Consider the following 23,113-nt stretch of genomic DNA (forward strand, 5'->3'; position numbering starts at 1 on the left):
AATCCCCATCCCAAATCCGGTCGCCTTCAGCCCCTGGCAGCCAGTGGGAGAGCTGAGAGGGAGGGACGCATGTGCAGGACACGACTCAGATGCTGCCTGTGTGTCTGGACACACACCCAGAGCACGAGGGGGTTCAGCAATTGGGACAGAATGAGGGCGGTCAGGACTGGCTGGAGGATGCAGGCGCAGCCTCCCCGCAGGCCACGGATTGGGAAGCCGGGGCGAGCGGCCGGGATGCTCCCTCCCTTCCTCTGAGCACAGCATCTCGCCGCCCCGGTGGGATAAACACCCGCTTCCTGCCCTTAATCAGCTCCAGAGGGGCTGGGGGGGGACGGACAGAGGGGGAGAGAAAAAAAAAATTCCTCTGGAAAGAAAAACTCATTTCCTGCGACAGAAGAAAAAGATAAAGTCTGGATTCATTAAAGTGAACTTTACTGGGGAGAGACGGGAAAGAGCCAAACACAATGTCCTTGAAATTTCCTCCGCATGGCTCCGTCCACGAAAACAGGATAAAGCCGCTTCCGCTGTCTCTGCTGGAGTGCACTGGGGGGAACTGGGGCCGGGGGTTCCGTTACAGGCAGTCGAGGTGGGTGCAGACCTGCTGGAAAACCTCATCCACGGAGCCCTCGGCGTTGAGCTGGGTACAGAGGGGTTAGCTGGGGGACTCCCCTAGGGTTCTTATCCAAGAGCAACTGGAGCTCTTCCAAGGGTGCATTTTGGCCATGGGTGAAGAAACCAGGGCTCATTTAGGGCAAAGGGGTGTGGGCCATCCTTGGAAGGGGGGTGTGTTGGGAATGAGAGGGGTCAGGCCCACCCAAAATTAGGTGGGATTGAGTCTTCCTGCTTCCCTCATCATCCCCATCCATCACTTCCCCTCCCCTGGGACACAAGCCCCAAGCAGTGGGGCTGGAGGGTGCTGGCATCAGCCACATAGCCGCTTACCTGGCGGACAATGCCTCTGCTCTTGTAGAAGGCAATGACAGGCTCAGTGGCCTTGTAGTAGGTCTCCAAACGCTTCTTGATGGTCTCCTCATTGTCATCCACCCTCCCGCTGGTCTCCCCTCGCTTCAGCAGGCGTTTCACCATTGTGTCCTTCCCTGCATCCACATAGAGCAGCAGCGTGGGGGGAGCGATCTGTGGACAGAGGGAACAAGGTTGTGGGACAGAGGAGGACGCTGAGTTGGTGTGGGTCTGGTTTGGTTTGGGCAGGTGGTGGGGGTCAGCATGAGGGTCACAAATGTCCCCACACCACCCTCTGGCCCCCTCCCCACATGGGTCTGGGGACCATCAGTACACAGAGAAGTCCCCACACCATCTTCTGCCTCCCTTCGCTTTGGTCTAAGAGCCACCAGGACACTGTTCCAGTGGCCTCTAGGGCCATGTAGAGGGAGGCAAAGGGACACTGGCCAAGCCCTGGCTCTCTGCCATCATGTCAGCACTGTTGTCACGCTCTGTCAGCCTGAAGACACCCTGGTCCCTCCCACTGTGCTCTGGGCACAGGCCGTCCCCGATGGAGAGGGACCTGCTGCCCAGTTTAGATCCCTCTGGGATGTGATCTCTGCTGGGAGGGGGAGGCCAGGCTGCTGCTGGATTGAGTCCTTGTGCTAAGCTGGTGTGTGGCACGGCACAGCTTGGCACCAGTCCTCACCTTCTTTTCAAACTCTTCTCCCTGCTTCACCTCGCGGGGGTACCCGTCGATCAGGAAGCCCTTGGACACGTCTGCTTTGGCCACCATGGCATCCCGCAGCATGTCCAGCACTGTGTCCTGCAGGGGGGAGGACAGAGCTGCTATGACTGATATGGGACACCATGACTCCAACTCAGCATCCCCGATCTCTGCTGCAAATCTCACCCTGGGATGGCAGGGCCAGAGATGCCTGAGCCATGTGCCAACCATTACTGTGGTATCTGGTGACCCCACTGACACCCCTGTGGCAGCTGGTGGCTGGTGAGGACTTACCAGGGGCACCAGCTCTCCCTTCTCCATGATGGCCTGCAGCTTCTTGCCCCGCTCGGAGCCTGAGCTGACCTCAGCCCGCAGCAGGTCCCCCGTGGAGAGGTGGGTGTAGCCATACTTCTGGACAATCTTCTCACACTGTGTCCCTTTCCCTGAGCCGGGGCCACCTGCAAGGCACATGTGTGCCCCAAGCCATGGGTAAGGAGGAAGGGGGTACATGGGAACAGCAGCACAGACATGCAGGAGTCCTCAGAGCTCGATGACATGTCAGTTGGTGTCCCCAAGCCCAGCACCAAGTGGATGGACAGAGCTCCTCCTGAGGTTGCCCAAGTGCCTGGGGGTGTCATGGGCTGCTGGGAATTGGCATATGGGCACCACACCCTGATGGCACCCAGGGCATCACCACCCAGGGTTTTGTCACATTACCTCCCAGGGGTTTGTTGTCACATCAACCCCCACTGGTCTACAGTCACATCACCCCAGATGCTGCCATCCCATGCCTGGCCAGAGGTGGCCTCCTGGTCCCACCATACCCTATGTGGCCTCGAGGAGCCAAGCTGGAGCCATGGCCATCCCACAGCACCTGGGAATAGCCCAGTCCCAGCCTCCAGCCCCGTTTCCCCAGCCTAGAGCTACAGGGAAAAGGCCTGGGCTGACCCCACCAGTGACAGGACCTGGACACAGACTTACCCACCACGAAGATGATTTTGTGCTGCTTGAGCTTTTCTGAAAGAGAGAGAGGGGGAAAAAAAATTATCAAAAGCCAAAAGGTCCATTGGGGAGTGAGGTGTCCCCAGGGGGTGCCAAATCCAGGGCAGGCATCCCTGGGGATAGAGGGGACCGATCCAGGAGAGTCCTGGGGAGAAAATGGAGAGGGAAGCAGACGTGTGTCCTGGTCACCTGGGCAGGTTGGGATGTCTGGCCACGTCTGAGCACAAGGACCCCATGGCACCTCGGCCATGGGGCTGGAATTCCAGTGCCACGTGGTGTCCCAGAGGTGGTCATTGTCCATGGCTCCACTGCAGGCAGGGACTGGTCTCATCCATCCCTGTGGCTGGCTTCTCACCCCGCTGGGCTAACTGGGGCCATGGCAGGCTCAGCTTGGCACGGCCACCTCGAGCACCTGGCACAACGCTGGCAGTCCCTGGACTCCAGCATCAGTCCCTGGACCTGGTGGCTGATGTGCAAGTGGCACTGACCACCCCAGCCCCTGCCCAGCACCCTGGCACAGGGTTCTCACCACCTGTGGGATCTGTGCACCAACCATGGTGTGGGGTGATGCCAAAGAGGGAAGCAGAGCTAAAAATAAAGTTGTGCTTCTCTGGGGCCACTTTCCCATCTCCTGATTACAGCTGGATGAAATTTCAACCCCTTGGCACCCGGCACTCCCCAGGGCTGGGGATGGAGCCAAGTGTCTGGCAGGGACCAATGGGATGTGGGGAATGTGGGGGGGCTGGAGGGACACGGGGGATGGACAGAAGAGAGGCAGGCAAGGACACGGGGACACGTGGAGGGGAGGAACGCAAAGAGGACCAGGGGCTACATGTAAGGGGGACAAATACAGGGGGGACACGGGGGACAGAGGCAGGGAGGGATGGGGAATGTGGAGGGGATGTATGCAGGGAGGATGAAGGGGATTAATTCTGGGGAGGTTGATGCGGGGGGCAACCAAGGAAATGGATACAAGGGAGACAGGGAGATGCAGAGGGAATGGATGCAGAGGACACGGAGGGGACGGATGCAGTTGGAATGCATGCAGGGAGACAGATCACTCACCTGTCGACATGCTGCTGTGGTCCAGGCACTGAAGCACTTAAGGCTGCCAGGAAAGAGCAGGATAAACAACTCAGCACATCAGGTGATGTGACACACCAAGTGTCTGGGGAGAAAAGGGGTCTCCCTTTCTGGCCATGATGGTGCTTAGCTCCAAGGCCAGGCTGGGGGGTGGGACAGAAGACACAATTCCTGGCTCGGCCCTGGATTAGGGAGCTGAGGGATCTCTGCTTCTGCGGCCATCACTCACCTGGCTCCCAGCAGTCACCCTCCGCATCCGGCTGCGGTAAGGGCATCCCCATGCCGGGTGACGCGTGGTGACGTTGCCGGCTTCCTCCCCTGCCCTGCCCACATCCCAATGCCAGGGGTGCTGCCCGACAGCAGGAAACCCGCTTGGGATGCCCGGTGCCACCACAACAGCGAGTGATGGAGGCAGCACCCCCAGCTGCTTAAGGGCTGATTTTAGGGGGGTGTCCTAAAGAGGGGGTTGCAGCACCCCACTGCACCCCCAGGACCTCGAGGGTGTGTTTGGCCACCCTGCCTGCCCACACCCAGCCCCGCAGCACCCGACCTGCTTGGCCACAGCGCGTCACCCCAAACCGGCTGGACGGGGTGCAGGGACGGGGCATCCCGTGGCCAGAGGAGCCCGCAGCCGCTGACAGGTCGTGTTACAACCTCGAAAGGGCAGGGGCTAAGAATGGCCGGATTGAAACCGGCACCGGGTCACATCCCACCAGCGCTGCGGGGACAAAGTCCTGAGATGGCCCCCACGGGGTTTGGGGGACGCGGGACTCCCGAGTCCCTAATTGTGGGGGTGCTGAGACCCAGGACAGCTGGCACAACTCTTGGTGGGGTGATCGGGGGGTGCGGGCAGCCCCGGCCCTCAGCGCGAGCTGGGTGCCCGATCCAGCGCGGTGCCGGTCCATGGGTGATGTGGAGGTGATCGGTCCAGAGGCGATAGGGAGAGCGCTGACCCATTCGGGTCGGGGCTGGGGAGGGGGCTGCAGGATGGCCTCGTAACTCCGCAACCAAGGCCATTGCGGACCGCACCCCGGGGTGCCTCCAGCGACCTCAGCCCACCGCCAGCTCCAACCCACCTCTCCCATCGGCAGCCAGCGCCCCGCAGCCCCTCCCCGGAACCCGAGCCCCGGGCCGGGCTGCTCCAGCACCCCTGCAGTGCCCCCGCCACTCCTCGCAAGCGCCAAGCAAAGCCCCCCGCGCTCCTGCGCTGCCCCCGTGCCCGCCGCTGGCGCGGTGCCCGCCCGGGCACCCAGGGATCCCGCACTGACCGGTCCCGCACAGACCGGTCCCGCACTGACCGGTCCCGCACTGACCCGGTCCCACGGGGGTCCCGCACAGACCGGTCCCGCACTGACCCGGTCCCACGGGGGTCCCGCACTGACCTGGCCCCGCCGCCTCCCGCGCCGTGCCCACCGGTACCGCTATTTATAGACCACGGCGGCGCGCGGGGCACGCCGGGAGCGCGCGGCACCGGCAGCGCGAGCGGGCGGCGCGGGGGAACGGGGAGGGACGAGGGGGGACAGAGGGGGACAAGGGGGGCGACACGGCGGTCCCTGCGTCCGCCCGCACAGGCAGCACGGGCAGGACGCGGTTAAACCCTGCGCGGCTCGGGGGTGCGGGTCCGCCCGCGGGGGGAGCCCCCGCCCTGCCGGGGCTGGGGTCTGCGGGGCTCCCCGCGCCTCCGCCCCCAGCTCGTCGGAGGGGAATGCTGTTCACGTCACTGTCCACATGTCGCCTCCCCTTTCCTGCCCCCACTCCGTTCTCATGTCCCCATCCCTATCCCTAAGGCCCATTCCTGTCCCTAGTGTCCCCAGCACTGCTCCTTATGTCCCCATCCTCGTCCATAATACCCTCATGTCCCCAACCCATTCCCATGTGCCCATCCCATCCCTACGTCCATCCCTAATGTCCCCATTCTTGTCCCATCCCACCCCTACTGTCACCATCCTTGTTCCTAATGTCCTTATGTCCCCATCCCGTCCCCATGTCCCCATGTCCCCACCCCCAGCTCCAGGGGTGTAAAACCCCGGGGGCATTCTGTTCTTGTTAAGATCTGATTAGTGAGAGATGCCGGATGCCAAAGCCAATAGTATAGATTTTATTTAACAATAAAATGTGAGGTAGAGAAAGAAATAGAAAAGAGGGACTGTATGTGTGTCGGGGGGAGAGAGATCGGTCAGGCACAAGACTGTCACCACCCGTGGCTCCCTCAGCATCCCCCTGGTCCCTCTTCACCCTGGTCTTGGTGGTGGGGCTCCCGAGGTTGTTGGAAACTTTTCACTATTTATACATTTTTGCAAATGAAGGCATTACTGCTCATTGGCTACACAGTTCCTTTATTCAATTGGTTAAATGATTCCCTCTCTTCTAAAGCTAATTAATCCCATGCTCAGTCTTTCTCTTCGAGTAGAGTCCTTGGTTGCAATCTCCCCTGCTAGAATTATCTTTTACCCAGCTGGAGTTAATTCCATCCACCAGTTACCAGGTTGACTTACCTTGTGGATTCTGTGTCCATTATCAGGGATACATTTTCTCCCCCAGTTTTGTTTACCACCCCTAATCGGAGATAATGCTCAGATAATAGTACCACCATTATTTTATCTCAAATTCCTCTTAGGGTGGCTTAATTCATGTAAAATTTATGTAAAATATCAGGCATATTTGGCAGGGGGAAGAGGGGCCTTGGTGGTTGCAGATCTATCCCATAAGTTGGGGTGACCTGTTTGACTGGTGGTATGTGTATGAGCAACTGCCCTTCCACGGCTCGTCTGGATGTGTTACCCAGATATGCCAGACCAGAGCCAGGGCCATCGTGCTGCTCTTTTCTGTGCCCATCTCATGGCAAAGTTCTTCTGTGGCACCAGACTTTGAGGCAGGCAACTGGGATCTCCAAGTACTTGCACTTACCTGCCCTTCCTCTTCCTCTGAGGCTGCAGAGACCCCGTCCCAAGACCCTGTGACCCCAGGGCACCTGGCTGGGGGTGACACAAGCTGGGGAGGTCTCAGCTGTCACCTGCCACTGAGGAGGTGGCTCAGAGCTGGAGTCAGCCCGGAATTGCACATGGGTCCCACCTGGCCATACCCTCCTGAGTGTCCACTGCTGTGGGATGGGGGTCACTGCCATCATCCCCAAAAACCCATCCAGAACCAGGGCTCAAGGTAACAGACTGCAGCAATATTTATTCCTGTACAAACAATTACAAAACACAGGCACCCCACTGCTTCCCCCAGCACGGAGCCCAGAGGGAGAACAGGAATGGATTCTGGCCAAGGCTCAGCACCCAAACATGCCATATTTAGGTACTTTTCCCAGATCTACTTCTCTGCTGCCAAGAAATTAGTAACGAAGTCCTGTTCCAGCCACAGGGTGCCAAGAGGCACCACTGCCCCCCCCCCCCCCCCCCCCCCCCACTTGCCCATTTCTAAATTTTTCATAAGCAGTTGCTGGCCCTTTGTTACTACTAACAAGCAGCCCCTGCTCACTCCTTCATCCAGGAAACCCATGTACAAACCCCAGGATTAGAAGCAGGGAGAAAAAAGCCAAACCCCCCAAAAAGCTCCCCAAAATCCCATCTTTCAGTTAGAAAAGGTTATGGCACAGTGGGGTGCAGTGGTGCTGGGAGGGGCTGGTGTTTTTGGGGTACTGGGACAGGGACGGTGACAATGTCACCCTCATGTGGTCCCACCAAAAACTGTACGGCTCTGCTGTGGGAAGGATGACCGAGGACTGGGATGAGGGGGCTGGGGATGGCAGAGGGGGGGCTGAGCTCCAAGAGGGGGTCTCCCCACCCAGAGGGTTGGGGGAAACAGTCTCTGTGATGATCCCAGAAGTGGTGCAAACCCAAAACTGAGCCAAGGAGACCAGGAACTCCCTTAGAGGCTCACAGGGGTTGCAATGTGCATGGACCAGGATGGGGCAGAACATCATGCCCCATGCACATGGAGGGGGGACACCCCAAATCTTACATTCACCACCTGGCCCCCAAAAACCAGCTCAAAACCCAACACATCCCAGGTGCAGGAAGCCACCATGCACAACAGCAGTGGTCCTGGGGGAGGCAGGATGTGTGGTGGCATCCTGATGCCTGGCTCCCACCACTCCCAGGGAAATGCAGGGGAACCCCCATCCATGCCAGCACCAGGGGTGTGCCCGGCAGGTGTGGGGCAGCCCCTAGGTCCAGGTGGGGTGGGAGAAGGTGATGTTGTAGAGGCCGGCCCAGCTGGCAAAGACCCTCTTCTCAGTGATGAAGCGGTGGTGGTTGCCCCTGCGGCTCCGCTCGTTGTGGATGTAGGTTGTGCACTCGTCGGGGCCCTTGGGCTCATAGTAGTGGTAGGGCAGGCGGCGGGGTGGGGGGTGGCGGCTGCAGTGGAGAAAGAAACGTTGGGTGAGCCCCGTGGTGGGGTCAGGGCGCTGGGGTGGGGGCCTGGGGCTCTCCTTACCCGCAGTAGCTGGGTGGCACCATGCCATAGACTTGGATGGCGTCGCACAGCTCCACCGCGATCACCATGGTGAACCAGCCAGTGCTGAGCCACGAGCGAGACTTCTCCCTGGGGAAGAAAAACAACAGGAAGGATGACAGGGGTGAGGTGATGTGGATAATGGACCCCCTCAGTGTCCCCAGTGTGCCTCAGGGGCCCCCAGCTCAATCCTGCAGCCCACGAAGGAGCACCAAGAGTCAGGTCTGTCTTGGTAACCAGGAGATAAGGGGACACAGCACAAGAGGCAGCTCTGAGGTACCTGTCCTTGCCTGTCTCTCCCCGAAACAGGTCATCAAACTGCTTCATGCGGCCGGGGGAGACAACGTAGGCTGTCATGTTGGGGAACGAGGCACAGACGCGCTGGATGATCTTCAGGAGGCTCTTCTGCATCTTGGTGGGCGGCCCCCAGAAGATGAAAACTGTCTCTGGGGTCTTGTTGACAAACTCCTGGGGCCGCTTGAGGACACGGTAGAGGCTGGAGTGGGCCACCACGCGGAAGCTGGTCTTGTTGCCCACATCAGCACTGTAGCCCGTGGTGGGAGCATCATTCATGCGGATGGTGCACTCAGCCCCGTCGATGACCGTGCCCAGGTGGGTGCCCAGGAGGTGGCTGGAGCTGGTGACAATGACGCATTGGTGGCAGCGGGCAGTCAGGGTCTGGTGATGACAAGTGCCGTCAGCAGGTGACTTGTGGTGTCACCATGGACAGGGTGCTGTTCCCTGCGGAGCCACCGTCCGCGGGAGGGGACAGTTTGGCAGGGTGTCAGCAGAGGGACAGACCCCGTGTCACCGCCGAGGCCCGGCCCTGCTGCCCAGCTCGTACCTTGTTCCCACAGACAGGCAGGTACCCGCTTTTCACCCCCCACTTCTTGAGGTCGGGGGGCCGGCGGGCTCTGCCCCGCAGGCGGCTGTAGGGGAAGACCTCGCTCCCGTTGCCAGAGCTGTAGATGATCAGCAACATGATCAGGGCAAAGAGGACCCCTAGGGCGGCGGCGCGCTGGCTCTGCGGGCGGGGGGAGAGCATCAGCCGCTGCCCCCACCCCACCCCACGGGGGTCAGCATCCACCCCGCTCCCATGGCACCTCCAGCAGGGTGCCTGCTGTCCCCAGGAGGTCCCCGAGGTGATTTTCTGGCACTCACCGTGCTGCCACTCATGTCTCTGTGCCGGCCTCAGCACGCAGTGATCGCCGGCGTCCCGCGAGCACCTGCAAGGCATGTGGTCACCCCCAGCCTGGGCCATCGTCCCCAGGCTGCCAGGCTGGTGGGGGTACAGCATCAGGTGTACACGGGACGAGTCTCCAGGTCCCCCTCTGAAGAGGAGAACAATCCCCTGGAATTCATGAGGGAAAAAGAATGTGGACAGAGGCTGGGCAGACTCCGGGGTGTGGAAGAGCCACACCCAGCCGCAACTTGTGCCTGGGGGATCCCCACGTTAAGATGGGTCCGGGGAGGATTATCCTCCTCCCGTGGGGATGAAACCGCTCAAACCGCAGTTTGGGAGGGTCAGCCTGCTGTTCGTGCAGTGAAATTCCATTAATACCACCGCCAGAGGAGTCTTAGATCAGGAGGGAATGGAAGCAGGCAAGACCTGTCCCACTCAGTGAATGCATGGGATTGTATCCAGCAGACCTGCAGGGACCTCTCCAGCCCCGGGACCCACTCGAACTTCTACTCAAAGCGGACTGACCCAGTTTAGTTTTGGGAGCCCTGGTTAGTGAGCCCCAGCTCCTAACGTACTCCTGGAGCGCTCCAAGTAAGTGGAAATTAAAAACCACTGAAGCCTCTTCACTAATTGTCACAAGGAAAATTATGCAACAGCCTGAGATCAACCCCTGGGGGGAGCTGACAGCTCGAAACGCTTTCAGGGCTGGTGGTGGTGCCAGAATGTACCAGCCTTCCCGGGGAGCCCAGGCCATGGCCGGGAGTGGTGATGCTGGGGGGGATTTGTCGGGCAAAGGCCGGGGACCCTGTGGGACCCCCACTCCCGGACCCCACTTCGCTCCCCCCACAGCTCTCGGGCCATGTGGGACCCCACGGAGGGGTCCCGGCGGCGGAACCCCGCGGTCTTACCTGGTGGGGGCTGTCATGGGGAGTCCGTCACCTCCTGCGCCCCGCGGGCGGCGGATGCAGCCCGTCCCCTCCAGCGGGCTCGGCCATGGCCGGCACCGGGGCTCACATCGCCGCGCTGCGGGGAAAGGCCGCTTCAGACCCGGCCCCCTTCTCCGCCGGGGTCCCCCAGCCCCGGATGCGAACCCTGCCGCCCTCCGGGAAGGGAAAACACGCCCGGCCCCGGGCGCGAACCTCCCGCTACTCCTACGTGCGAGTCCTCCCCCGCCCCGGGGAGCATCCCCCCCACCCCCGGCAGCGGCCGCGGCCACACGGGAGGGAGCCGGACCCTTCCTACCCCTCCATGCCCCGTGCACCGGCTCACCGGGCCCGGCGGGAACGGGCGAGCTCCACCGACCGCTCCACCCTGAAGCTGCCAATACCGATACCGCTGCCGATATCGGTGTCGCTGCCGATACCGCTACCGTTACTGATACCGAGCGTGCCCCCGCCGCCTCCCAGGCGGGTCCTAGTGCCGCCCTCCCGGGACCGGGAGCACCGCCGGGTCCTAGTGCCGCCCTCCCGGGACCGGGAGCGCCGCCGGGTCCTAGTGCCGCCCTCCCGGGACCGGGAGCACCGCCGGGTCCTAGTGCCGCCCTCCCGGGACCGGGAGCACCGCCGGGTCCTAGTGCCGCCCTCCCGGGACCGGGAGCGCCGCCGGGTCCTAGTGCCGCCCTCCCGGGACCGGGAGCGCCGCCGGGTCCTAGTGCCGCCCTCCCGGGACCGGGAGCGCCGCCGGGTCCTAGTGCCGCCCTCCCGGGACCGGGAGCACCGCCGGGAAAGGCCGGGACTGATCCCCGGTCCCCGAGGGCACCGGTGGAGCCAGCGGGGATGCGGGCAGCGCTGCCTGGCTGTGCCAGGAACGCAGCGCATTGCTGGGATGCCGAGGTCTCCCCCGCGCTGGCCGGGCAGCCCAGGGCCCCGCTCTGGGGGGTTTCGTGGCGCAGGGAGAGGACTCCACCTCTGGCAGGGACCTGCATCCCTGACGCCTGTTCGGAGGGATTCTGTCTCCGCCCTGCCGGTGAGGCCTTGCCCTGCATAGGGCTGTGGCAGCTGAGGCAGCAGGCAAAGAGCTCCATGGGCGCCTCGGCTGCACTGCCCTGCAAGAAGCAGCCCTGGCAGCACCCCCAGTTCCCTTGCTCCTCACTGCACCCCAGCATCTCTGCCCTTCCTCTTGCCCCTGGCCCCCCAGACACCACCGGACTTATCCAAACATGTTGCATATGTTCACATGTTCAAATTGCAGCGGGCTCAGGGCCACATAAATTCCCATTGCGTGTCCCAACTCTCCAGGGACACAGGAACTGCCAGTGCTTTGTGACAGCCCAGCAGCACTGAGCCCTGTGGGACTGAGAATCACCCCAGACCCAGCACCCATCCTGCACAGACAGTGCTGCTGTAATCTCAACTGCTTTCAGCACCCTATTTCATGTTTAGGCTCAGCTTGTCACCTCCCCCTCTTATTTATAGCCTGGAAGCTTGTGACTAGCTGTTGAATATCCCCATACTGCACTCCCTGTCCTGTCCTGCAGCCACAAGGGGCACAGCAAGGGGCACCACTGAATTAAAACTAATTTTAATGGCCATGTTTGCTTTGGTCTGAATTCAAGGACACTTGTGACAAGGCAACTCGGAGCCCCTAAGGCACATGTGGCTCCAGGGGGGATGCAGGCATCGAGCAGCAGAAGGCAGAGCCTGGATTCAGTTGCCTGCATCCCACACCCAGCACCGTCCAGAGAGCATGAGTGGGGCAAGGACCAGAGCAGAGCTTTCTCCCTGTGAGAGGTACCAATCTGTGGCCCTGGCAGGGCTAAGCATTTCTGCCCCATGTCCTGGCAGAGTCCACAGCATGTCTAATCCTGCATTAAATATCCCTCCTAGTAGGGAGAGCAGAAAACCAGGTCTCCCTGTGTCCATCCAGGCAGGTGTTTGGAGCTGGTGGGACTGCACGGGTCCAGCTCATGCCCCCCATGTACCAACAGAGGGTTCCCAGCCCACCCAGCAGCTGGGGAAACAGGCACTGCTGCTGCAGAGACGGAGACTCCCTGCTCCAGGGCTTGGCAAAAAGGTGTCCAACCGTGGCACTGGCAGAGCTGAGACATGTTGCTGCAGGATGAGAGCTGCCTTGCTGCCGAGGTTCCTGCTGCCTCACCCCATGGCTGGTGCCCTACCTGCCGGCCCAGGATGGGTGGTTGAAAACAATGTTCCCCCTCTTGGCCCAGCGGGAGAAGATGGTTTTCTCGGTGATGAAGCGGTGTCCGGCACGGTGAGCTTGCTCGTGCATCAGGTACATCTTGCACTCGTCCAGCTGGCCTTTCTCAAAGTAGTGGTATGGCACGCTGGAGTGGTTCTTTCCCCTGGCAGGAGAGGCCAGGGTGAGTGTGGGACTTGAGGAGACACTGGAACACCCCACGCCTGCCCCCACCACCCCCCCCCCCCCACCGCACCTGCAGTAGCTATCGCTGACCATGCCAAAGACACTGATCTGCTCGCACAGCTCCATGGCCAGGATCATGGTGAACCAGCCCGTGCTCAGGAAGGAGCCAGATTTCATCCTGCAAAGCATTGTGGTCACACTGGAGTGGGTGGCACTGTGCTGCTGGCCCACCCACACTATGGGTGCTTGATGGGGGGACAGGTGGTACATCAGGGGGTCTTGATGGGGCTCCTCAGGAGCCAGCAGTACCTGTTCTTCCCTGTCTCATTCTGGAAGACATCATCACAGTACGTCATCTTCTCCTCAGTCAGGGTGTAGATCTGCACCTGGGGGTACTTTTCTATCACCTTGAGCAGTGCCTGGTAGGTTGAGCCCATTTTTTCCCTGTTCATCTTCTTTGCTGGCCCCCAGATGAAGTAGAGTGTCTCTTTGGACTGTTGGAAGAAGTAGGGCTGGTTCCTCAGCAGCAGTGGAACGCTGGTGTGTGAGACCACCCGGATAGTGCAGCGTGTCCCCACGTCCTGCTCGTAGCCAGTGGTGGGGGCATGGTTCATGCGCAGGACACACTGCTGCCTGTCGATGGCCTGTCCCAGCTGTGAGCCCAGCATCTGCCCCGAGCTGGAGACAATGGCACAGTGGTGGCACAGCACTCGCTCCAGCGGCTGTGGGGAGATGCACCGTCAGCTCCTCTTTGCCTCCCGCAGCACAGCCCCTGCCTGCCCTTCCTAAAGGACAGGGAAACTGAGGCACAGGTGGGCCGAGCTGCCCCGCCAGCCCCAACGCTTTCCCATCCCCACGCACCTTTCCGTCGGGAACGCGGCTGTACCCCTGGAAGCTGCGGACGCTGGATGCGGTGGGGCTGTCCCGCAGCCCTAGGGCCGGACAGCAGGGCTGCATACGGGTGCGGTAGCACAGCGGGATGAGCAGCATCGCCGCCACCACCGCGCACACCAGAGTCAGGAACAGCCCGACCTAGAAGCAGAGCGGGGAGTTCTCCGGGCCGGTCCACGTGCACCGGCCCCGTGCCGGATGCCGATGGTCCCGTGGCCATGCGGGAGCTGCCCCTCGGAGGATGCTGAGGTGCCGGACCCGGCTCACTTCCTGCAGCGGCGATGCCCGCACGCCCTACGGGCTCCGTGCCGGCGGCGCGCACCGGCCGCGGCCGGGCTCAGCCCCCTCCAGCACCAATTTTAGGGCGAGCGGCTCCCCGATGGTGGCGGGGTCCCACCGGCCCTTCCCCCCTGCCCCAGCGGGTACTCACCAGCGTCTTCATCCTCGGGGGGCTGGTAAATCAACGGGAGGGTGGGGGCTCGCACCCTGCAAGCGGAGCGCGGGCTCAGCGGTGGCACCCCCGGATGAGGTCGCCCAACGGGATATCCCTGGTCCCTCAAGGCCCGGGGTTCATCCCCCCACGCCTCGTCCCGGGACCTCCCCGAGGCCATTATCGGGACCCCCCCACGCACCCTCATTCCCACGATCCCCGGAGTCCCCCCACGTGTCCAGCTCCCCCCGCCGTGTCCGGTTCCCCCCGCGCCTCCGCGGGTGCCCCCCGGCCGGGCAGGGGTCGGGGTATTTCCCCGGCGCGGCGTCTCCGGTTCCCGGTGCGGGCCCCACTCACCGAGCCGGGAGGCCCCAGCGCCGCCACCGGCGGGTCCTGCATCCCGCCCGGAGTGGGGCTGGCGGGCCGCGCCGGGGTGAAGCCGAGCGGCCACTGCCGGGACTGGCACCGGGACCGCCCCCGGCCCGCCCCGCGCTCCTCCGGGGACGCGCCCGGCGCACCGGGACCGAATCCGACACCCAGCACGCGTGTCCCGATACCGATCTCCGCCTCTCTCCCTACCGTGTGCCTCGGTAGCGACCCCACGGCTCTTTCCCACTCTTGTTCTGCCCTCTCAGGCTCCCCTCCCGCTCGGGGGATCCTGCAGCTTCCCTGTTCCTTGTGCTCTCTCACCTCTGTGCACCACCAGCTTCCGATAATTCCAACGCCCTTCACCTGACACCCTTCCTGCCAGGGTCAAACCACCCGTGAAGTGTCCCCAGAGCGACCTGCCTGTTGCCCCAGGGTGGGGCACCGGATTTTTATTTCTCCCAGTGGTGAGGAAAAAAAGTGAGGTGATGTTATCTTGAAACCAATCCCTGACATAAACCCGAACAGGCCCGGATCCAGGGAGAGAGGAAGTGACAGGAACACCACTGGGATCCTGCACAGGATGCAAAACCGGATGGGGAGCCCACGTCTGGAGCTGCTCAGTCACCACAGAAGTCTTCGACTCTTTGCTTCCTTCTGACCCAGCCCAAAACCACCCTTGTGGGGTGGGCTGAGCCCCATCCAGTGGGTGAGGGACAGAGAAGGGCAGCAAGTAGTTTGACAGCTCGGCTTGGCCTTGCAGCGTCTGCAAGAGCTGGAAACGAATCTCCAGCCAGAGCCTCACCTCTGGACCCTCTGCTGGCTCTGCCAGGTTCAGCTGTGGGCCTGGGGGTGTCCCAAGCCACCAGCGTCACCCCTAGGCAGGATGGGAGACTGTGGGACATGCTGCTGGCAGGAAGTTAACAGTACATGCAAGGGGGGTTAGAGTTTTGCCTCAAGTTTGCCCTCCCCAGGCAGGGTACAGCAGCCCCAAGCGTGGCAGAGCCAGCACGAAGTTGGGCCAGGTTCTCTCGGGTGCTTCTCTGCCTGACCTCACCAGCAGCACCTTTTCAGCTGGATGCCATGCACTGCCAGGGCCATGCAGTTGAACCCACCCTGGCAGGCTTGTGGCACCCTTTGGCATGGGCAGAGGACAGGGAGCGAGACCTTACAGACCTTTATTGAGGGTGATCCTGCTCACCGCGGTGCAGGGGAGCTGCCAGGGCAGCAGCTGCTGCCAGGAGAAGAAACCCCACGGGGGAAGGACACCACCACCACACCTTCCTGCTCAGCCCCAGCCTGGCTGGCACATGGAGCCTTGTCCAGGGCAGGAATCCAGCCAGGACTGAGAGCTGTGATGGGAACCACACCCAACACTTCCCTGTGACATCTTCCAGGACATCCCCTCACCACCCCCTCAGCTGGGTATGATACAGAGGGCAGCAATATCCCTGCACCCTCTGCACACCTAGCTTCATGGGAATGCTTCTTCAGAAAGACAAGAGCCCCAGCACCCAGAAGCAAATGGAGAAGGCAACCCTGTCCTTTCCAAGCCCAAAGTAATTTATCTCCTCTTGGACTTGAATAAAAAACCCTCCACAAAATGTAGGTAAACTTGGAAATAAAATTCCCAAAAGGAACAAACTACTGGGCAGAGCCAGAGATGAAAGGAAGGAGTGCCCTGACAGTGGGCAGGACAGCCCCAGCCAGGGAGCAGATCTCTCAGCAGGGGCTCTGGTCCCTCACTTGAGCCTTGGATGAATCCTGCTTCTCTTTGGTCAGTGAATTGTAAACTACAGGTTTAGTCTCTGCAGGAGGGAATGTGGGAGCAGCTCAGTGCTGGGCACCTTGGAGATGTCTGCCTGGAGCTACAGGAAAAGTCTTTTCCTGGCTATGATGCTGCAGCATGGGTACCTCCTCATCTCCTCAGATGGGCCTTCAGTCTGATTTCTTGGCATGTTTCCTGCTCTTCCACATGACGAACATTATAAAAACACCTGCCATGAGATAATGAACAGATTTAGGTAGGAAACTTTTAATTCCAGGCACTTCTACAACACCTGCTAATGAGAAACAGAATCTCAGCACAGAGAGCAAGAAAATTCTGCTGTCCAGAGGCTCAAACAGCCAGTCACACACAAACACAGTCCCAGGTCCCCGTGCCAGGTTAAGGTAATCACAGAGTCATGAGTGTCTCACATTAGCTGAACCCATAGCAACCCTCTTGTCTCTTCCTAATTTAGAAGTTCCTAATTAGAACAAGAGAAATAACTCTCACCTATAAATAGCAGCAGCAGCAGCCCGGCTGCCACAGGGATGATGACTGCGTACTCCCGAGGCAGGAAATACTGGTGGATCCCATGGTCACTGTCAATGAAGGGCTGCAGGGACAGAGAGGGTTGTCAGCAGATGGGCACAACACCTCGAGGTGTAGCCTCGAGGTCTTGGGAGAAACATGGAAATATTTGGCACAAGATAGCTAAAATTAGTGTGCCCAGACCTGCACGTGGGTTGGTCAGAGAGACCAAGAGTGGGTGGGCAGTGAAGGGTTTGGTGTTCATTGAACAATGAGGGGTGGCTATGGGGCTGGCACAGGGTCCCACAGCCCTGGGGGCTCGGGGTGGGCAGAGCTGCTGGTGCAGAATACAGCAAATCCCTGTCTCTGGGCCCAGCAGAAAGCAGCAGCTGACATCGGCTCTGCTGCATGGTTATCCCAGCAGGATTCCTCTGCAGAGGCCAGTGGAAGGCTCTGGACACTAGGGAGCAGTGTGAGGATTCCCACACAGCAGCGAGTATTTCTGCAGCTCTGGGAATGCCGGGAGCACAGACATAGAGCAGGCAGCAGAGTGAGCAGATGAAAGAGGGGAATTCAAAACCCTTGGGAGTTAGAGGGGAAGCTGGCGGGAGTTCAGACATCAGCCCACGGCTGAACCTGGCCTCTCACACTGGGAAAGCTCATGGGGAGAAGTTTCTTTCCAGGGAGAAAATCACTAATGATCTCAGCTACTGTGTCCCCAGAAATGAGCAGCCTCACAATCACTTTTCCAGAGCCCCGCATTCCCTAAACTACTGTCCTCCTACCAGGCTCCAGATATGTTAAGATTTGTCTCTTTCTATGTTTCCCTCTACCATCTCCCACCAGCACCAGGAATCTGGGGGATGCAAATGTGGACATGTATGACTACACCTCCACCAGGGCAAAGCTTTAGCTCTTCCCAATGGCTCATTCATACCTAGTTGGGTCAGCCTGTCTTGGAAGAGCAGGTGGGCACCACGATCAATGTTTGGTCTTGCCCAGGCAAGGCCAGGAACACCCAAATGGGACAATGACTGTGCCAGCACACAGAGGAAGATCTACCCCGAAATTTTTAACCCAAGAGGTAAGAGTCCTTCGGACACACCGACACATCATCATCTGAGCAAAAGCCAGGAAAACACCTGAGTATAGAGTGACCGAGATTATATTGACCAGAGGAACCCCGTACCAGTACGATGATCCAGAGGGTGTAGTAAACAAAGAGGACGAGGCTGAAGGTGACCAAGCCAAACCCAACCAGCTGGTCCGTCGCTGTGGCCTGCAAAGGGAGAGGCGTTCAGAGCGGGATGCCCAGGGCAGCGCTGTGCAGGAGCGGCTCACGGCACCTGCCGGCTACGGGGCCACGACACCGGGAAAACCGGGGACAAGGGCACCGCGTGGATGAGACACTGCGGCGGTATAATCCATCACGGGCAGCAGGGTCCTGCCGCAGGAAGCTCCCTGAGCCAGTTCACGCACACATCCCAAGGACCGACCCGGCCGGCGCCGGGAGGCGGCAGGACGCGGTTTCTCCGCAACGGCAGCAGCCAGGGAGCCTCGCGAGGGCTCCGGGCCGCGATTCAGCCTAAGCTCTCCGTGCTACCGGGCCGAGCAGGGACCGGGCCGAGCAGGGACCCTCCCTCCATTCCCCCCGCCATGGCGTCCCGCTCCGGGCCGGGCCCGCACTCACCATGGCGCCTCGGCCTCCTCCCCGCCGGCCCCGCCTTTCCGGGGCGGCCGCCAATCAGAGAGAGCCACGCCCACCCCGCCCCGGGAGCGGCCAATCGGCGGCGGCAGGCGGCGCGCGCCGAGACCCGGCCCGAGCTCCGTCACCTCCCGGAGCCACGGAACGCCCGGAAAGAGCGGCGGGAACGGGCCGGGAACGGGGAATGACAGGGATCGGGGAATGGAGAGAGCGGCGGGAACGGGCCGGGATCGGGGAATGACAGGGATCGGGGAATGGAGAGAGCGGCGGGAACGGGCCGGGATCGGGGAATGACAGGGATCGGGGAATGGAGAGAGCGGCGGGAACGGAGAGAGCGGCGGGAACGGGGCGGGAACGGGCCGGGATCGGGGAATGACAGGGATCGGGAATGGAGAGAGCGGCGGGAACGGGCCGGGATCGGGGAATGACAGGGATCGGGAATGGGCCGGGATCGGAGAATGACAGGGATCGGGGATGGAGAGAGCAGCGAGGCCGGTCCTGGCACAGCGCTCCTGCCTTCCTTTTCTCACTCGCAGCCCTGAGATCATCGTTACAGCTCGGAGCTCCTGGTGCTCCAGTGCCTTTGCCCTTACCTTGAACTTACTCTGATTGCATCTGCCACCTCTGCCCGGGACCCATGGCAGTGACAGATCCTGACACCTGCTCCATCCCCCGGGACATTGCCATCCCGTGCCCCAGCTGTTCCTCCAAACACACCCGGGGAACGAGAGAGACCAAACAGCCAAGGGACAGACACAAGAGGTAGAATCGGCTGCCTCCCCTTCCTGAAACAAAGGAAAAGGGAAGACCGTGCTTGGGACTCAAAAGGTGCACTGACCTTTCTGTGGCCAAGGCTCTGGAAAAGTGGAAAAGGCAAAAGCTGCTTCCTTCCAAGGTTCCTATTCCTCTTCATCCCTGTCAGGCATCAGCAATGATTGGGCACTGAATTTGGCTCACTCTCCATTAAGGGGGTGATGAGCCTGTGGTGGCCAAGGGGCTACTCAGGCACAAGCCCTGAGGATCCAGAGATGTTTATTCCCTGAATCCCTGCTGGGCTGTGGGCCCGATACTTAGGTGAGCCTGGTGAGGTAGCCCCAGCAGGAGAGGCAGTTTAGCTAGGCAGTCCCTAGGCTGGGACAAAACACAGGACAGTGCTGGTGACTCAGGCGAGTGTCACCTTTCCCTGGGATTGCTGCTTCCACAGGACTGGTGCTATGCTGCCAGCCCCACTTCTCCAGCCCTCCTCCATCTCCAGGGAAGGGCCAGCAGGGATCGCCGCTCCCAGCTGCCAGAGCAATCCAAGAAGGCAAAGCAAAACTATTCTTGGCCCAAGCATCCCCTTCTGACCCTCTAGCAGATCTTTAAAACAAGAAACGGAGCAAGAAGAATCAGTGTGAAGTACCAAAAAACCTTTATTTTTTTCCCCCAAACCATAACATTTGACATTATATTGATTTCCTCATATATTTGTTATTTCTCTACATTAGGAACCAGATACAGAAAATACAAACACGATCTGTTGAATCAAAGACAGCACAGCATTCCGTTAGAAAAAGAAACAAAAAAACTAGAGGAGCAAGATAGAAATGGTGAAAAACAGTCATTCCCTCCAGCCCAAACTTTCCAAGAATCATCATCAAAATAGAGCAGTGGAAGTAGCTTCTCTTTCTAAACACACTTCTGCTTTAAGACAAAAGTTAGATTTATCTTTAGATTTTCAAAGTAAAAAATTGTTAAACTATCTTTCAAGCAATTTTGGAAGTTTGCATAGACCCATTCCCTTTCCAAAAATATCAGCCATCTCTCTATAGAATTTGATACAAATTGAGTGTGCCTCAGCTGAAGGTCACCAAGCTCAATTCACTTGCAAGAAAATAAAACATGATCTCCCGTTCCCCTCCCTCCCCCCACAAAAATATGGGCTCTACCGTTATTCCAAGTGTTTGAGGCAAGTTACCAGGCTCAGCCACATCCCTCACTCAGAGCTTTATCCCAATTCCTTTTCATTTCCCGGGTTTCCACGCCCGCTGCCTCCAGGTAGGGCAGAAGCGCTCTGGAGGCAGCGGGATGGGAGGGCACAGGGAGGGGGCTGATGGACACAGCTCTCGGGAGGAAAGCGGGAGGGGGGGGTGGGAGAGAGGGAATTTTGCATTTATCAATCCCTCCCCGCAACGAGGAAGTGGCTTTTCAAGGACAAACACCTGCGACCAGGCAGAGTTTGTAGGAACTTGTCCCTGGGGACTGGCCTTGTCCAAAGGGCTCAGTCACCGGAGCAAGAACTCAGCTAGAGACCAGGTGGGGCAGCAGGGACAGGGCAGGAAGGGTGGAAGGGGGTCTGCAGCCCCCGGGTAAGGCAGCGAGGAGGGGAGGGGGAGCCCCTCGCCAGGAGGGGTTTCACTGTGGTGCTCTAGCGTACCTGGAGTGAGGTTTTCCCAGAGGTTCCTGGCAGCAGTGCAGAGACCAGCTGCACTGCCACCCGCTTAAAAAGAAACAGCAACGACAAAATAAATAAAAAGTCAACCCCTCCTATTCAGATGAGAATGAAATACTACTTCAGGCCTCCACCTGGTTTGGAACCCTCTAAAAACTGAAGCAAAAGTTTAAAACGGCTTTTTAAACTTTCTGCAGGGGGCAAAGTGATGTGGCAATGGGAGGGGGGGAGAAATCACATGCCTGCTGCCCATCACTGCAAGGGTCAGAACAGCACAAGGCCCCCATTTAAAGTGCTGACCATACAAAAGATGATGATGAGGGAGCAACATCCTTCTCCCCCTTTTCACATCACAATTTCCAACTGAAATCCATCTCCTTCACCAACTAATGACTAAGCCTATTCTTTCGGACACTCAGTTTTATACTGGTTTTAAAAAAAGAAAAAAGTTAGTAAAAAAGTTACACTAAATTTCCTAACACTTTGCAATGTGCTTCCACCAACTAAAGGTCTAGAAAACAGGAGCAGAGCCCACATGCTTTGTCTGATCCTGAGACTGAAGCAGAGAGCCAGCTCTGCTTTCCAGGGCCAGCCAGGCATGAGCAGCCCTGCTCGTCAGCATCAGAGACCCAGGGGATGCAGAGTCTTGCCAATAAGGTCCTTTTACTTTTTTAAGCCACCTCTGAATCCTCTGAGAAGGAGAACAGTGTGGGGAAGAACATTCCCCCTTAAGCCCCCCTGAAATAAAATATCAATGAAACAACAATGCAGTCAAAAAACACCAGCCTGCTGGGTTTGTATAAAAAAAAAATTCCATAAATTTCACAACAAAAACTAAAAACCCAAAGGAAACTAGCCAGCGGTTTGGGTCTGGAAACTGATTCACTTCCTAAATGTTCAAAGTCCAACGAGGAACAGGCAAGCAGTGATGCCACAAGGAAAAAAGTGCTCATGAGATGCAGGTTCCTGAGGCAGTGGTGAGTGTGTGGGACAAGTGACCCCACAGCCACCACCTCGGGTGCCCACAGCTGCCCAGGGACTGCTGGGCAGTGCTTGTGCAGGAGCTCTGCATGGGATCTACAATAGGAACAGACTGCTCCTTCCTCCCTCTAAGTCTGCTCCAAGTGCCCCAGCTGTGCTGCACCAGGCTGGATGACTGGGACTGCTTACTCAAAACCAGGGGCAGGAGAGCTAAAATGTCACACAAAGACCAGGATCTGTGGAGGCACTAACGTAGAGACAAGCAAGAAATACCTTATGAAACACAGTTATCAGAAACGCAAGATTTGCCAAGCCACTGGAAGGGAAGCCAAAGACATGCCCGGGTTGGCCACAGTTGATGCAACGGAACAGGTTATGCCTCTGCCAGCCTGGGAAGAGGAGACCAGTGCTCTCAAAAACTCACTTCTCCTCTTGCTTTGCTAGCAAGATACTCCTCCCTCTGTCCCACTGATTTCGTGACATGCTAAGCTGCCAGTGCCTCGGAGCAGCCGACTCTTGCCAATGGAGGCCAAAAGAATGCCCTGGGATCCCAACTGCTCTGACAGTGACTGCTATTGTTTTTCATGGGAACAGAAGCAAAGCAGCAGAAGTGGGCTGAGTTTTGGCCTCTTTCCTGGCTTATGCTTGCTCCTTTCAAGTCCTGGCTGGATCTGATTTCCTGAGGAGTTTTGTTGGCCCCTGGGGAGCAGCCAGACCCTCGGCTCTGCACGGCCATCCACAGACAGGGCAGAACAGCCACTGCTGTCTGAGCCTCCTTCTGCCCTCACCCTGACCTGAGCAGTCAGGCCAGGCCTGGCTTTCTGGCACTGCCCCAGGGAGAGAGAAAGACAAGCAGTTCTCTCCTTCCTGCAGACATGTGGCACCCCAGGAACAGGGCAGGATGCTCAGCAACCTGCAAGAGAGTGCCAAACCTACCCAGGCTGAATGAAGAAGAGATCACCATTAAAAAAAATTAGCAAATGTGAAAGAGCTTTTGTTCTAGACAGTCTCAAAAATCCAACACTTTTGCCCTACATTAAACCAAACCAAGGTGTTGTCTGTATCCCCTTTTTACCCTAATTCAAATTTAATTCCCTTTGAAGGGAAAGGGTGGAAAAGATGCATATCCTGTATGTGGTCTGTCCAAACACAGAAAGAAACCTCTTGACTCAGAGAGAAACCATCAAAACAGAGTAAGCAAGTGCATCGTTCTACCACACTGCTGAGCACCCTCCCCATGCAGCATCCTTAGCTAGAAGGATTAAAAAAAAAAAAAAAAGCTAAATCAAGGCCCTTTCAT

At 59.0% G+C, this 23,113-nt stretch overlaps 4 protein-coding genes across 5 annotated transcripts; all 4 read right to left on the reverse strand.

The window, feature by feature from the left end:
- Nucleotides 1-234: 234 nt before the first annotated feature.
- Nucleotides 235-3,743, reverse strand: AK1 (adenylate kinase 1). 2 transcript variants are annotated; one of them, XM_062505750.1, is made up of 6 exons: nucleotides 3,734-3,743; nucleotides 2,648-2,683; nucleotides 1,961-2,124; nucleotides 1,649-1,765; nucleotides 943-1,134; nucleotides 235-637 (listed from the first exon to the last, which is right to left on the reverse strand). In XM_062505750.1, exons 1-6 carry the CDS (start codon nucleotides 3,741-3,743, stop codon nucleotides 572-574), a joined length of 585 nt encoding a protein of 194 aa, XP_062361734.1. In that variant the 3' UTR covers nucleotides 235-571. The 2 variants fall into 2 exon arrangements, with proteins under 2 accessions (XP_062361734.1, XP_062361733.1); XM_062505749.1 differs by lacking the exon at nucleotides 3,734-3,743 and adding an exon at nucleotides 2,858-2,999.
- A 4,035-nt stretch (nucleotides 3,744-7,778) lies between these two features.
- Nucleotides 7,779-10,753, reverse strand: ST6GALNAC6 (ST6 N-acetylgalactosaminide alpha-2,6-sialyltransferase 6). The gene is made up of 7 exons (XM_062505450.1): nucleotides 10,662-10,753; nucleotides 10,301-10,415; nucleotides 9,371-9,435; nucleotides 9,054-9,233; nucleotides 8,490-8,887; nucleotides 8,192-8,299; nucleotides 7,779-8,112 (listed from the first exon to the last, which is right to left on the reverse strand). Exons 3-7 carry the CDS (start codon nucleotides 9,383-9,385, stop codon nucleotides 7,923-7,925), a joined length of 891 nt encoding a protein of 296 aa, XP_062361434.1. The 5' UTR covers nucleotides 9,386-9,435; nucleotides 10,301-10,415; nucleotides 10,662-10,753; the 3' UTR covers nucleotides 7,779-7,922.
- Nucleotides 10,754-12,214: 1,461 nt separating this feature from the next.
- On the reverse strand, nucleotides 12,215-16,389 carry ST6GALNAC4 (ST6 N-acetylgalactosaminide alpha-2,6-sialyltransferase 4). The gene is made up of 6 exons (XM_062505527.1): nucleotides 16,315-16,389; nucleotides 14,035-14,090; nucleotides 13,575-13,745; nucleotides 13,023-13,435; nucleotides 12,784-12,891; nucleotides 12,215-12,693 (listed from the first exon to the last, which is right to left on the reverse strand). Exons 2-6 carry the CDS (start codon nucleotides 14,044-14,046, stop codon nucleotides 12,504-12,506), a joined length of 894 nt encoding a protein of 297 aa, XP_062361511.1. The 5' UTR covers nucleotides 14,047-14,090; nucleotides 16,315-16,389; the 3' UTR covers nucleotides 12,215-12,503.
- Nucleotides 16,005-18,402, reverse strand: DPM2 (dolichyl-phosphate mannosyltransferase subunit 2, regulatory). Its single transcript, XM_062505528.1, has 4 exons — nucleotides 18,387-18,402; nucleotides 17,886-17,975; nucleotides 16,679-16,781; nucleotides 16,005-16,397 (listed from the first exon to the last, which is right to left on the reverse strand). The coding sequence occupies exons 1-4, from the start codon at nucleotides 18,387-18,389 to the stop codon at nucleotides 16,339-16,341; spliced, it is 255 nt and encodes an 84-aa protein (XP_062361512.1). The 5' UTR covers nucleotides 18,390-18,402; the 3' UTR covers nucleotides 16,005-16,338.
- Between the last annotated feature and the right edge of the window lie 4,711 nt (nucleotides 18,403-23,113).

This window comes from Cinclus cinclus, chromosome 19, assembly GCF_963662255.1.
Source record: "Cinclus cinclus chromosome 19, bCinCin1.1, whole genome shotgun sequence".
In the NCBI taxonomy this organism is placed as follows: domain Eukaryota; kingdom Metazoa; phylum Chordata; class Aves; order Passeriformes; family Cinclidae; genus Cinclus; species Cinclus cinclus.